The 15,015-nt window shown below is 46.5% G+C and overlaps 1 protein-coding gene across 1 annotated transcript in view; it reads left to right on the top strand.

Annotated features, from left to right (window-relative positions):
* The window catches only part of LOC138978689 (uncharacterized), an 87,378-nt gene that overhangs the window by 3,811 nt on the left and 68,552 nt on the right, over nucleotides 1–15,015 (top strand). The window contains exons 2-3 of the mRNA XM_070351482.1: nucleotides 14,261–14,461; nucleotides 14,734–14,869. Of these exons, the coding sequence (XP_070207583.1) occupies nucleotides 14,298–14,461; nucleotides 14,734–14,869 (300 nt within the window). The 5' untranslated portion in view covers nucleotides 14,261–14,297. The remainder of the gene's footprint in view (nucleotides 1–14,260; nucleotides 14,462–14,733; nucleotides 14,870–15,015) is intronic.

The raw sequence follows: 15,015 nt of genomic DNA, 5'->3' as shown, positions 1-15,015 counted from the left end.
AACACACACCACTTTCATAAAGGAATGTTGATTTGAAAACAAAAACACTAATAGGGTTTGAGATGCGTTCTGTTTGTAGATGGAGTATTCTGGGATCACGGACGGCAGTGGTATTGACCTGGACATATCTCAGGAGATTCAAGTGGAAACTACCCAGGCTGACCCAGGACCACCCCCAGCCAGCAGCACGCCTGCGAAGCCTGCGAAGAAGGACAGGGGGAAGACTCACCTCAGTGTGTACCGCTTGTGGAAACACCTACAAGCACTTGCCAAATCTCAGGCGACATATCAGGGCTACTCACGAAGAGGGTTTCCAGTGTTTCATCTGTAAAAAGGCGCTGGTTAGTCAAGTCGCGCTGGAGTCTCACTTGAACGGCCATGAAAAGAAGAAGCCATTCAGCTGTGCTGCCTGTAAGAAGACTTACCAGAGCAGGACCAGTCTTGCACAGCACTCCTGCAGCAGCAAACCACAGAGCTTTCCGCGCGATGAATGTCCCAAAGTGTGCCTATCGAAGAAGGCTTTAACTCAGCACAGGCTGAAGCATGCACCAATGCCAGAGTTTCGGTGCCAGTTTTGTGGCGTGGAGTTCAAGTTCAGACAGGGAAGAGATCGTCATGTCAAAAGCAGATGCAGGGTTGCCCAGGAAACAAAAACATCTAAGGATTCTTATCCACCTTTGATGTTGCAACCGCTTTAAAGTTAAAGATTATCCCCATGTTGTGCCAGCTTTCTATCTTCTTCAGCTTCTCTTCCATTCATGAAGCGAATGAATCTGCCATGGAATAAGCGATAGCCTGTGTGCCAAAACAGAAGGGACTCTTTACTGTATCTCATTCTTTTTTTGTCTCCAGTGGCGTAATAGCTCACAACGTCAAGAAATAACCGAAAGGCAATATTATCAAGGGGAAAATGTCCTTGAATTATCATTTGATGAAAACTAATCCATTCACTTATCAAGCCGTTTTCAGCCAGAATTTGTCCAGCCTTTTCGGCAAGGTTATTCACAAATTGAAAATAGTTAACCGCACTAGGAGTGTGCTCTTGGGGATGTTTATCGTCATTCTGAGACACTGGCGTAGGCTCCTGAGCCTCTTGATTGCCATTCTGAGATGCTGGAGTAAGCCCAATGGAATTTGGAATTTTATCCACTATTATTTTGTTTTGATCGGTTACAACTATTTTGCAGCCTTTCTCAGCGCACTCTTTTGGTGAAAAATCGAATGCTTTTGTGCATAGCCTCCGCTTGCCTGTCTCCGTGTTAAGCTGAACAAAACAATACTGAAGCTTATGTGCTTCATGTTTATCAACTGTGTGGGTTATGATTTCTTTGAAGATGGAGAACCCTTCTCCACAATGGTAACATCTATAATCCATGATCTGTAAAATGAGAACATTTAATTAAGATCATTCAGGTCATCAAGCAAAAAACTAGGCAGCGCAGCAAAAAACCAGTCATAAGCGCATCCGATCCGAAAAATCAAGCTATCATAAGCGCACAGGGGGGTATTTCATAAGAGCACCCGACCACAAATCAGCGACCTGCCTTGTGTTTTGGATAGTTATTCAATAGATACGCATTTTTTTGTAAAAAGAGCAACGTGAATAAGTAGCGCTACATTTCGGGTTTTGACAACTGTAATATGGTTGCAGGATAATTAGTATTTTAGGAGTTATTACATTTTTTCTGCAGACACTCACCTCGTGCCCCGCTCTTCGTATCATACGCTCATCCGCTAAAAAGGGTTATTCTAAGATCACCCAGCATATCATAAGCCCACCCCTGATTGAAGGGCCTGGACTTATTTTGAGAAAGATCAAGAGCGCTTCAACCACAAGTTTGCACTTTTACACTTAACAACCGCTCATTGACATCAGATAAACATTTGTCTCATCTGAAATCGTTGTTAAAACTCAACGTCGTTGTTTCATTCATATCACGTAACGTGGCAACTTAAAAACACGAAAAGGATTTTATTTCAACAAAATATCGCTCTGTCAATCTGACCTAATGGACCAAAACAGACACAGCTAGTGTGACCTTCGATTGGCGCGTTTTGTTTTGCCTTGCGGCGTTTATTTGAAATGAGAATCCCGTGAGAAACAAGTTGTAATACTTCTACGAACATTATCGTTAGACTGATATTTCTACCAGCGACTGCGATTTCCGTCACGATTTCCGTCACGTCATAAAAATGCATGAGGCAGTGACGTGTGTGTGTGCGTGTGTGTGCGCGTGCGTGCGTGCGTGCGTGCGTGTGTGTGTGTGTATGTGTGTGTGTGTGTGTGTGTGTGTGTGTGTGTGTGTGTGTGTGTGTGTGACTTGAGGCGAGGAAGCTTGAGTGTATACTGCTAGTTTTAGTGAATGTATTTTTATCTATATATATATATACGACTAGTGTCTGTCTGTCTGTCTGTCTGTCTGTCTGTCTGTTCGCGATGCACGGCCAAAGTTCTCGGTGGATCTTTTTCAAATTTGGACACCGTATTCAGCTACACCCCGGACACAACCTCATCGATGAGATATTTCAACACGTGCTCTCAGCGCTGAACCGATTTTTTTTTTTTTTTTTTTTTTTTTTTTTTGGTCGGGATCCACTACCAGTAACTCTTCCTAATATCTTCTCCAGTGTTTTCAGCCGCGATTATCTCCCTTCCTCCGTGTGGCGTCAATCCATATTCCCGTTACTACGTTACCATTTTTAGAAGGTCACTGCACGTTACTATTTTTAGAAGGTCTCCAGTGTTTTGCGCGTTTATCTCCTTCGTGCGCCGGCGAAGCCGGGTCCCAGACCTGGTATTCGGCTCTTCTTCTTCCCGGCGAAGCGGGTAATCATCTACTACTTAATATGCTGTTTCAGTGTTGTTTTTCAATTAATGTTGTTGATCAGTTTGTATAAATGGTGCGTGTGTTGGTGTATATGGCTGGATTGAAATGTTTCTTAACCGCAATGTCATCACAAATTCCATCGTGACGTTGCTTGCAATGATTGCTTCAAAAGTAGACTGTATGCAATGTGTGTACTTTATAGTCCAGAGCAAGTTACATGACGAAATCGTCTTGGAATAGATAAGACATTTTCTATGATACTTGTGATTGTCAGAAGAGACAACAAACAAGAAAGGTAAGTTGTTGTTGGAACGTTTGTTATTGACAAAACAATACGTCACAGATTTGTTGACCCAACGTTCTTTTAAGAAGCACAGACAAACACATACTAATTAAACAGAAAAAGACTTATGTGGCAAAAAGTGCAGTCGCTTGCGGAGAAGACACAGGCGAGGCAAATCGACGCTTTTTGTCAGAAAATACGCTTTTCTCTGATGCCTGTGATTGACAGTAAAGATATTTAATAATTATGATCTGATGTTTGGTTTCCCGCGTGGGACTTTTGTGTGGGGACTTTTTGTTTGTTTGTTTGTTTGTTTTTGTGTTTGTTTGTGTGGTTTTTGGCTCACGTAAGTGTAGCCTATGCGATGATAAACTTTGTCTGTCTGTGCGTGCGTGCGTGCGTGCGTGTGTGTGTGATAGAAACTTTAACATTTCCGAGTCTATGGATAAAGCTCGCATAAAGATTACGTCTCGGTCAAAAGTGTTTGACGTGTGTGATAGAAACTATTTGAAGACGTCACATTATGACGTAAGAGGGTTAGACGTCATGCAAAGGAGAAAGGAGTTACTGAAAGTCTCGGTCATTGTTATTGTGAGCGGGCCGAGACTACTTGGCAGATCGAGGGTCTCGCTTTCTTGCACAGTTTCACCTATGCTTACTGTGTGTGTGTGTGTGTGTGTGTGTGTGTGTGTGTGTGTGTGTGTGTGTGTGTGTGTGTGTGTGTGTGTGTGTGTGTGTGTGTGTTTGTCGATTTCTTACGTGAGCCTTGAAGGCTTCGCCTCTTGTTTTTTATTTTTTTTATTTTGTCGGTTGTTTGGTTGGTTGGTTTTGTTTGTTTGTTTGTTTGTTTGATTGTTTGTGTGTTTGTTTGTTTGTTTGATTTTGTCGGTTGGTTGGTTGGTTGTGTTTGTTTGTTTGTTTGTTTGTGTGTTTGTTTGTTTGTTTGATTTTGTCGGTTGGTTGTTTGTTTGTTTGATTTTGTCGGTTGGTTGGTTGGTTGGTTTTGTTTGTTTGTTTCTTTGTTTGCTTGTTTGCATGCTTGCTTGGCTTTAAATTGTGTTGTAATTTATGGCTTTAAAATTAATCTTATAACGCATGTTTTTAGTGTGCACGCGTACGAATCGTGGTTTTGAAGAAAAATGTGTTTAAAAGCTTATATGTAACATCCTCCTTTGCCGGTTTTACGGCCTAACGATCGAACAGATGGACATGTAGACCGGCCTATTTCTGTGCGTATGTCCCAGGCTCTGGATTGATTTTTTCGGGGACGGTACACACACGTATTAACGGAGTTAGCCTAGATTTACAGCTTTAGTATTGATCTATTTGTTTGCTGAGTAACAGCTTTGGGTATTCTGCGTTTTCCTGTAGTAAATCTTCGATGCAAACATTCTTGACATCTGTCACGTTTCAATATATCACTCAAGGTGATTATGAACCGGTTAATTACTACTAATTAACTAACCACACCACGATCCACTCTCGCAGGCATACAATTAAATAGAGTCAACAAAAGTATAAGTTTCAGACGCCTGTTTATGTATAAACTCTCCACCTCCCTCGAGCCTTCACTCAAAATATGTTCCTTTTACGTTCTCAACACGTAAAAAACCAGTGTTCACTGACAAAATGCCAGTACTATGTAGAAAATTATAGTAACACGCTGAACCCGTGTAAATACAGTCGAAATGAGAATGTTCTGTTCGAAAAGCTCTAGTTCGTGCAGGTGTCACACACCCCACGTTGTCACTACTCCAATGAAATCATAGATACGAAAAGACAACGGTGGTCAACGGGGTGCGTACGACATGGTGCACTTAGCTTTATCTCTGCTGCTGCTGCTTAGCCGGTATGCTGGTTAGTCGGTTCGCTGGTTAGCCGGTCCGCTGGTTAGCCGGTCTCCTGGTTAGCCGGTCTCCTGGTTAGCGTAGCCTCAACAGTTCCCGCCAGAGTCAGCCGTGCCGATGTTACGGGAACGTAACGAACGAACGAAACGAACGAACGAAGGAAGGCTGCAAACAGAAAGCATCGGTGCACTAAACATGTCAGCTACCCCTCACCCACCACCTTAAAACATGTCATCTTTAAATATCTCATCGAGCACGTGGGCCTGCACAAAACTGACTTTTTACAACAACAAAACAGCCATTTTCCGTCCTTCTCTCCCTATCTGCAAAAACCATATACAGATTAGTATTTTAGCGTCACAGAGAGTAAATTATGCGCTAACCTGGAAAGAACAACAGAGAGTATTTCATTCCACAACACAGACTCATCAACAGCGTTAAATAATGATTTATTACCTCAAAAGCCTATGATTGTAACTCTCAATGGAAGCAAAGTCCGCCTCCTCCCTGGAACAGTCTCTGTTCGTCAACAGTGACCCAAAACATCCAGAACCCCTTGTCGAATCCTTATGCGAAAGCCATCGCCGACGAAGGAAATGTGACGACTTGTCCTCAGCAAAATACGTGGCAGAGGAAAGGAATAACTTGTGGAAGTTCCCCTAGAGTGCCGAATATGATACTCGGTGAAAAACCATCATACTCTAGTAACTGTGTGTTAGGTCCTTCCCCTTCTGCCGCTGGGTGTCAAGTGTGTCGTCCTTGAGTCTCTGACAGACCACCTAGCCAAATACACGTGACTGACCTTGTCACCAAACCAGTCCAGCTATACACAGTTTTGCCTCCCCAAGCAGGAAAAAGACACGAGAAACTCAATCCCTGAAAATCCCGTGCGCGCTGTCAGCGAAAAAAAACCGCCAGCCCTATGACAGCAGAAACCTGCACTGTGAAGCTCGTGCGTTTCAAAACATCCGTGCTCGGGAGCACTGTCAGCAAAAACTCTGCTGTGTCCAATATCACGCACAGGCGCTTTCTATCATACATTGACCCAGAACAGGCACTCCACTGAGTGACGCTTTCTTGGTCTCTGTCACCCGATCGTGACACACCTCCCCTCTTCAAGACGAAACCTCGGTTTCGCTCACAGTCATGTTCTCCTCTACAGCCCGAGAGAGAAAGTCAGCTCCAACATTGTTGGCGCCCGGAATGACGCGTACCGTGAATTGGTACGGTTGGAGAATCAACGCCCAGCGCATAAGTCTGGCGTTTGCCAACCTTGCAACCTGAAGATATTGCAGAGGTTGATGGTCCGTCTCCAGACAGAAAGGTCGTCCGTACAGGTACGCTTCGAACTTCTGGATGCCCCAGACAATGGCGAGACACTCGCGTTCAACCGTTGCATACGCTGCCTCGGCCGAGGTCAGCTTACGGCTGGCGAAGCAAACAGGGTGCAAAAACCCCTCTGTCTCCTGAAGCAACACTGCCCCAAGTCCCTTCCCTGAAGCGTCTGTCCTCAGCACGAAGTCCTTGTTCAGGTCTGGTAGTCGGAGAATAGGCTGACTGGTGAGTCGCCTCTTCAGGGTGTTGAATGCGGAGCTACATTCCTCAGTCCACACTACAACGGTCGGTTGTAGTTTCTTGGTAAGGTTGGTCAGTGGTAGAGCGATTTCGGCAAAGTGCGGGATGAAGCGTCTATAGAAGCTGGCTAGGCCCAGGAAAGACCTGACTTCTTTCTTCGTGCGCGGTGGCTCCGCCTCCCGAATCTTCTGGATCTTGTCGTCCTCTGGAACGAGCAATCCCTCGCCGACAACATGACCCAGGAAAGACAATTCCCGGAATCCCAAGTAGCACTTGGACGGTTTAGCTCCCAGATTTCCGTCCTTCAACCTTCCGAACACGTCGCGCAGGGCGTCGAGATGTTCAGTCCATGTCTCTGTCGCGATCAGCACATCGTCGATGAAACTGCTGATGTCCTCGCGCTTCAATGGTTCCAAAAGTTTCCTCATCATGCGAGTGAAGACGGCACCTGCATTCTGTAGACCAAAAGGCATGACTGTCCACTGGAACTGGCCGAATGGAGTGGTAAATGCAGTCTTTGGGCGGTCTTCCTCGGCAACTGGGATTTGCCAGTATCCCTTGGTGAGGTCCAGTTTGGAAAAGTACTTGGCCTTGGCCAAGTGACTGAAGAGGTAGTCCACATCAGGCATGGGTTCCGCGTCAAACGCCGTAATCTTGTTCAGCTTCCGGTAGTCAACACAGAACCTGACGCGTCCATCCTTCTTCTTTACAAGCACAATTGGTGAACTGTAGGGAGAGTTCGCTGGCTCGATGACGCCCAACTTCGTCATGTCGGCGATTTCCTTCCTGACCACCTCCTTCTGGACATGAGGCATGGGATACTGCTTCGTCCTCACTGGCTGTTTCTCCAGCAAGTCGAAGGTAAACTCCTCTAGATGCGTCTGAAGTGGTATGTCTGTAAGGACCCGTGCTGCATCCTTCAGGATCTCTTGCAGGTCCGCCTGCTGGTCGTCCCCAAGATCAGGTGAGATGTGCACGTCCGTGTGATCCTCACTAGCCTCCAGCGGACAAACTGGTACACGTCCTCCTCCCTGTTCTTCCGTTGTCTCGTCCATCACGACAGCAACTGCTTCTGTCACTTTGTCCTTTTCCCCGTAGGCAGTCCTCTCTATGTAGGCGCGCAGCAGGTTGGCGTGGTACAGGCGTGCTTTCCCGTTCATGACGATCCTGTAGTCGTTCTGGCCCACTTTCGCTGTCACCTCAAAAGGTCCTTGCCACTGCAGTTGTAGCTTGTTGTGTTTGACAGGTAGAAGTAGCAACACCCGTTCTCCAATCTTGAAGCTGCGCGGCCGTGCCTTGCGGTCGAATCCTCGCGCATAACGCTGTGCTGCTCTTCCCAGGTTCTCTTGAGCCAGTTTGCAGGTCTCTTCAATCCTGTTCCTGAGTTCTACGATGTAGGTCGCTGTCGTCTGCACCTCCTCGTCGGCTTCTTCGTCCGTCCAAGCCTGACGCAGGATAGCCATGGGACCGCGTACCTGTCTGCCGTACAACAGCTCGAATGGGGAAAAGCCCAAGCTCTCCTGAGGAACCTCGCGGTATGCAAAAAGCAATGCTGGGATGTACCTGTCCCACGTGCGTGGTTTCTCCTGAGCTAGTTTCCTCAGCATGGTCTTCAAGGTGCCATTGAACCTTTCCACCAGTCCGTTGCACTGAGCATGGTAAGGAGTGGTGAAGTGCTGCTCCAGTGATAGCAGTCGTGCTGCCTCCGCCATCACTCCTCCCGTGAACTGCGTGCCTCTGTCGGTGAGTACCTCTGATGGAATTCCCAGCCGGGACCACATAGTAACCAGAGCCTCAGCTACTCGCGTGGCTTCAATCGATTTCAGAGGGATCGCCTCTGGGTATCGAGTAGCGTAGTCCACCATGGTCAAAATGTATCTGTTTCCGTCCTCAGACGCAGGCAAGATGGGCCCGATGATGTCCACTGCCACCCGACGAAAGGGTTCGTCGATGAGCGGCATCTTCTCTAAGGGGACCTTCCTCACCCTTCCTTTGGCAACCACCTTCTGGCACTTATCGCAGGACGCACAGAAACGTCGGACATCCGTGCAGATGCCTGGCCAGTAAAAGTGGCGCCAGACACGATCCGTGGTCTTCTTGGTACCAAGATGACCTCCCAGAATCGAGTCGTGTGCCGTTGCCATGACACCCTCGCGAAACTCGCGAGGCACGACAACCTGTTTGAATGTACCTTCTTGGTTGCTGAACTCACGGTAGAGCAACTTCTTGTCCCTGAGGAACCTTGACCTCCCATGCTTCCCGCTCAGCTTCACCTTCCCCGACTTCGCGTGCTCCCGAGGAGTAGCTAAGGTCGGGTCAGAATCCTGAGCCTTCGCGAGAAGCGCGGGGGTCACGTTCCCCAGGGCAGCTCGTGCAGCAGGTAGGGGTTTGAGAGGTTTGTCCTCTCGCTCCGCCTGTGCCCGCGTGAGCACTGAAATGACGTCGGGAGACCGGTAAACGGGAACCTCCCTGGTGACGCCGTCCACAAACTGAACCCGGTTTCCAATGAGCAGGTCGCATGGAGGATCGTCCATGACGACGGCCACAATGGTCCCCGTGAACAACGGGGTTACGACCTTGATCACTGCCGTGTTCAAATCGTAAGCGTGAGATGCCTCGGCCATTCTCACCCTGATGCTGTCTCCTGTGTAGGCCATAGCTGGAACTAGACTCGCCCGAACCACTATCATGTCTGCCCCTGTGTCCCGCAGACCCTCGCCCTTCACTCCGTTAACGTAGACGTTGCAGTGGGGCTGGAAATGTTTCCTGGAGCACGGAACGCAGAGTTGTGGAATTGTGCATGAGCTCGTGACGTCCCTTAACTCCTCGCTGCCAACAAAGTGTACGCCCTTCTGGTCAGCCTGTCTCCTGTGGCAGTCCTTCTTCACGTGGCCCCGCTTGTTGCAGTAGTAACACTGGATGTCAGTTCTGGAACTCGATCCCTTGTGTCCCTGATCGTCCTTCCCGTCCTTGGGTCCTGAAGAACCCGAATTTCCCGTTTTTCCTGGCCGTGAGCCTGAAGATTTGCCGGAGATCGCCTGGGCGTCCTCGTGCACTCTGATCCAGTCGGCTGCCTCCTGAGTAGTCTTGGGCTGGTGCTCCTGCACGAAGGTCACCACCTCAGGTCGCAGGCTGGACATCAGTTGTTCCATGACTATGAGGTCGGCAAGGTCGTTGACGGTCCAGTCCTTTTCGGCCATCTCCACCCAGCGCCGCAGGTAGAGATTAAGGCGTGCCACAAACTGATGACTCAGCTCGCCGCTCAGTCTCTTGCTGTTACGCAGACGTCGTCTGTAGGCTTCAGCAGTCAGGTTAAAGCGCTGGAGTAACGCCTTCTTAAGTGCCTGATAGTCTCTCGCCTCGTCGTCCTCCAAAGCGTTGTAGAGCTGCAATGCGCGTCCCTTTAAGCAGGTGCTAAGGCGGCTAGCCCACGTGGCCTCTTCCCACTTCTGGTCGGATGCAATGCGCTCAAACCGGCGTAAAAAGTCGTCGAGCTCGTCCTTGTCATCGTCGAACGTCGGCAGCCTCGTACGGTCGGCAACAAACGTCGGCGTGCTAGCCTGAGTAAGCGTACCCTTCTCGGCCTGTAGCTTAGCTAGTTCTAGCTGGTGATCGCGATCCGCCTGTTCCTTCCGGTCTAGTCTGTCACGTTCGTCTTTCTTTTCCTGTCTGTCAAGTTCGGCCTGTCGTTCGGCCTGTCGTTCCCTTTCTTGTCTGTCACGTTCGGCCTGTCGTTCCTGTCTCTCAAGCTCGTCTTTCTTATCCTGTCGGTCACGTTCGGCCTGTCGTTCTCTTTCTTGTCTGTCCAGTTCGTCCTTCTTTTCCTGTCTGTCTCGTTCGTCTTTCTCTTTCTTGTCCTGTCTGTCACGTTCGGCCTGTCGTTCTTGTCTGTCAAGCTCTTCTTTTCTCGTCTGTCGCTCTATGTCTTCCCTACGTTCCAGCTCCTTGCGTTTAAGCAAACTACGCGCTCTAACGCGTGCGTCACGCTCTGTCTGTTCCTCACTGCCAGGAGTCTCGAAAGTTATTCTCCTCGTCGGAGATCCCCCTGTAGCCATGGTTAGTTTTAGCAAAGCTTTATCACAAAAGTAAGTCTAACGCAGCTATAGCTAGAATACGCGGTGACGAAAGCGGTGGATACAAAAATCCAGCAACCGGAAAATGCAGAAGAAAAATCCAAACGGTGTAGAACAAATCGCGTAGCCTACTTTATGGCTGCTTTCTGCGGTGAAACAAAGTGTTTCCCACAGCCGTGGCCTACTTTATCGGCTGCTTTTTGCGGTGAAACAGAGTGTTTCCCACAGCCTTGGTTAGGACAGAAGTCCTCGGACCCTTCCCCCCCAAAATTCCAACAAAGTCAAAATATGGAGAAAAATCCAAGTAAAACAAGACGGTAGAAAATGTAACCTGTTACGGAATGCGAAACAACAATGTAGAGAAAACTGAGTAAAACGAATAACAAATCCGCTAACCCCGCTCAGCTCTCTGCAACGGAAAACTCTGAACGTACAACAACAAAGATTCACAAACAAAGGAAAGGGAGATAATCACAGTTAGCGCATACAATAACTCACAAATTACAATTTACATTTCCTGCAAGATGTGAATCGCTTAAGGTGTGGTATATGATCAAAACTATACCAAAAAAGGGTAGCACCAAGCAGAAAATAAGTCGAGCACTGACGAGATTATCTGCTCTTAGTTATCCTTAATTGGTGGGTCTTTATCAGTTGGAAATTAACTGAGTAAATCCCGGCTTGGCCCCCACGTGTCACGTTTCAATATATCACTCAAGGTGATTATGAACCGGTTAATTACTACTAATTAACTAACCACACCACGATCCACTCTCGCAGGCATACAATTAAATAGAGTCAACAAAAGTATAAGTTTCAGACGCCTGTTTATGTATAAACTCTCCACCTCCCTCGAGCCTTCACTCAAAATATGTTCCTTTTACGTTCTCAACACGTAAAAAACCAGTGTTCACTGACAAAATGCCAGTACTATGTAGAAAATTATAGTAACACGCTGAACCCGTGTAAATACAGTCGAAATGAGAATGTTCTGTTCGAAAAGCTCTAGTTCGTGCAGGTGTCACACACCCCACGTTGTCACTACTCCAATGAAATCATAGATACGAAAAGACAACGGTGGTCAACGGGGTGCGTACGACATGGTGCACTTAGCTTTATCTCTGCTGCTGCTGCTTAGCCGGTATGCTGGTTAGTCGGTTCGCTGGTTAGCCGGTCCGCTGGTTAGCCGGTCTCCTGGTTAGCCGGTCTCCTGGTTAGCGTAGCCTCAACAGTTCCCGCCAGAGTCAGCCGTGCCGATGTTACGGGAACGTAACGAACGAACGAAACGAACGAACGAAGGAAGGCTGCAAACAGAAAGCATCGGTGCACTAAACATGTCAGCTACCCCTCACCCACCACCTTAAAACATGTCATCTTTAAATATCTCATCGAGCACGTGGGCCTGCACAAAACTGACTTTTTACAACAACAAAACAGCCATTTTCCGTCCTTCTCTCCCTATCTGCAAAAACCATATACAGATTAGTATTTTAGCGTCACAGAGAGTAAATTATGCGCTAACCTGGAAAGAACAACAGAGAGTATTTCATTCCACAACACAGACTCATCAACAGCGTTAAATAATGATTTATTACCTCAAAAGCCTATGATTGTAACTCTCAATGGAAGCAAAGTCCGCCTCCTCCCTGGAACAGTCTCTGTTCGTCAACAGTGACCCAAAACGTCCAGAACCCCTTGTCGAATCCTTATGCGAAAGCCATCGCCGACGAAGGAAATGTGACGACTTGTCCTCAGCAAAATACGTGGCAGAGGAAAGGAATAACTTGTGGAAGTTCCCCTAGAGTGCCGAATATGATACTCGGTGAAAAACCATCATACTCTAGTAACTGTGTGTTAGGTCCTTCCCCTTCTGCCGCTGGGTGTCAAGTGTGTCGTCCTTGAGTCTCTGACAGACCACCTAGCCAAATACACGTGACTGACCTTGTCACCAAACCAGTCCAGCTATACACAGTTTTGCCTCCCCAAGCAGGAAAAAGACACGAGAAACTCAATCCCTGAAAATCCCGTGCGCGCTGTCAGCGAAAAAAAACCGCCAGCCCTATGACAGCAGAAACCTGCACTGTGAAGCTCGTGCGTTTCAAAACATCCGTGCTCGGGAGCACTGTCAGCAAAAACTCTGCTGTGTCCAATATCACGCACAGGCGCTTTCTATCATACATTGACCCAGAACAGGCACTCCACTGAGTGACGCTTTCTTGGTCTCTGTCACCCGATCGTGACAACATCCAAACCAAAGCGTGTGAGTGATCGACACCTACCTCAAGTTACCAAGACTTTAACTTCAACTCCTTCAAGATTCCAGCTGATATTTGGCGTGTGCGTTTACTTTCACTTCTAAATGTAGCTTGTGGAATTGTTTTCTCAAGTTACCATTACTTCAACCCCTCAAGATTTCTGAGCTGATATTTGGCGTGTGCTTTTACTGTGACTTCTAAATCAATGTAGCTTTTGTTATTGTTTTGATCTTGATCTTTGGACGATCTGGAAAAGTGACTGCTGTAACTGTTTCAATTGTTGATGTTAATGTTCTATTCTCAAACATGTTTTATGTCAATGTGTGCGTATGACTAAAGGACATCAGAACTGTCCGCGATCTGGAAAAGTGACTTCTGTAATTGTGGCAACAGTTTAAACTTCAGTTCAAATTGATTGAAATTTTGGCAGAGCAATCTTCGACGAAGGCCGGACTTTGGTATTGCATTTCAGCTTGGAGGCTCAAAAATTAAATAATGACTTTGGTAATTAAAAATCTGAAAATTGTAATTAAAATTATATTTTTATATCAAAAATTACGTTTATCTTATTCTTTATCATTTTCTGATTCAAAAAAACATATAAATATGTTATATTCGGATTAAAAACAAGCTCTGAAAATTAAAAATATAAAAATTATGATTAAAATTAAATTTCTGAAAACAATCTCATCTTATTCCTTGTCCGTTCCTGATTCCAAAAACATATAGATATGATATGTTTGGATTAAAAACACGTTCAGAAAGTTAAAAAGAATAGAGATATAGAAAAGCGTGCTATCCTCCTCAGCGCAACCGCTACCGCGCTTTTCTGGATTGTTAATTTAACTGCCTTTGCCACGAGCGGTGGACAGACGATGCTACGAGTGTACGGTCTTGCGGAAAAAATGCAATGCGTTCAGTTTCATTCTGTGAGTTCGACTGAGCTTGACTAAATGTTGTATTTTCGCGCCTTACGCGACTTGTTAGTCTTTCAGTTTACAACCTTTACATCCGGACTTTCAGCGAGGCACCGTATGATAAAATGTTTCAGCTGGTGTAATTGAATTATTCGCACAGCCTCCTTGATATTAAACAACTCCCTTTTCCCCGAAAGAGGCGTATTGCTGCCTGAATGGCGGGGTAAAAATCGATCATACACGTAAAAACCAACTCGTGCAAAAACATGAGTAAACATGGAAGTATCACACGGTGAAAATTAGGATTTTAGAGTTTAAACGGGATTTAGAAGAACAACAACAACAACTCATTTCAGTATAACCTCAGTTCCATTCTGCATATAAACGTTTGTAATTGTTGAAATGCAAGCGTTAAGCTTGGTCATGAAACAATAGCTCTTGTGATTTACTTTATATATTATAACCGTGTCAGTTTGTTTCAGCCTCAGCATCAACTCATTCCGAGTACAAAAGAGAACGATGGCAACAGAACAGCAACAGAAAAATAACTTTACTTGTAAGAATGGAAGTGGTCTGATGCGCATGCTCACTGCGACGTCGACTTGTGACGTCACACCGGAAGAAGCTATCAGCTCCTTGGTTGGATTTACTGCTGCGCCGTTCTGGTTGATGGGTCACTTCCTGTGAGTTCATTGTTGCCGCAATTATGGTTGTTAGACGTATGTACGTCGTGTGCAAAGGTGTGAGCTGTTGTGGTTGTTGTTGTTTGTTGTTTTTGTTGTTGTTGTTGTTGTTGTATGTCCATGACGAACACATGGATAAGACGTCGACGTCTAGGGTGGTGGTGATGAGGATGATAGTAATAATGGTGGTGGCGGCAGTAATTGTGACTATGACTACGTTATAGGGTTTCGAGTCGAGTTTTGCATCCATGCAATGTTTTCTCTTCAAACAGAATTTTATCGGCCAGAAGCAGAACATCAAAGAAACAACAATTACCACCATGGGTCACGTGGTCACTCCTGCCTCATTGTTTAGCTGACGTCATGAGCTGCGCAGGCGCAGTAATGGCACCTCAGTTTTTACCGCAGGTAAGGGTTCATCAGAGAACGAACGATTGCTTTGAAATAATCGTGTGAAGTGGTATCGTTTATCCGCCTCGCTCCCTCACACAATTTTTAAGACCGTCAACAGTATGACAAAGATCAAGTTCCTGAGAGAGGACATTTCTTAAGAT

Source organism: Littorina saxatilis, linkage group LG10 (assembly GCF_037325665.1).
Source record: "Littorina saxatilis isolate snail1 linkage group LG10, US_GU_Lsax_2.0, whole genome shotgun sequence".
Lineage (NCBI taxonomy): Eukaryota > Metazoa > Mollusca > Gastropoda > Littorinimorpha > Littorinidae > Littorina > Littorina saxatilis.
The sequence above is the reverse complement of the archived record's forward strand: the minus strand, read 5'-3'. Positions and strand labels throughout refer to the sequence as shown.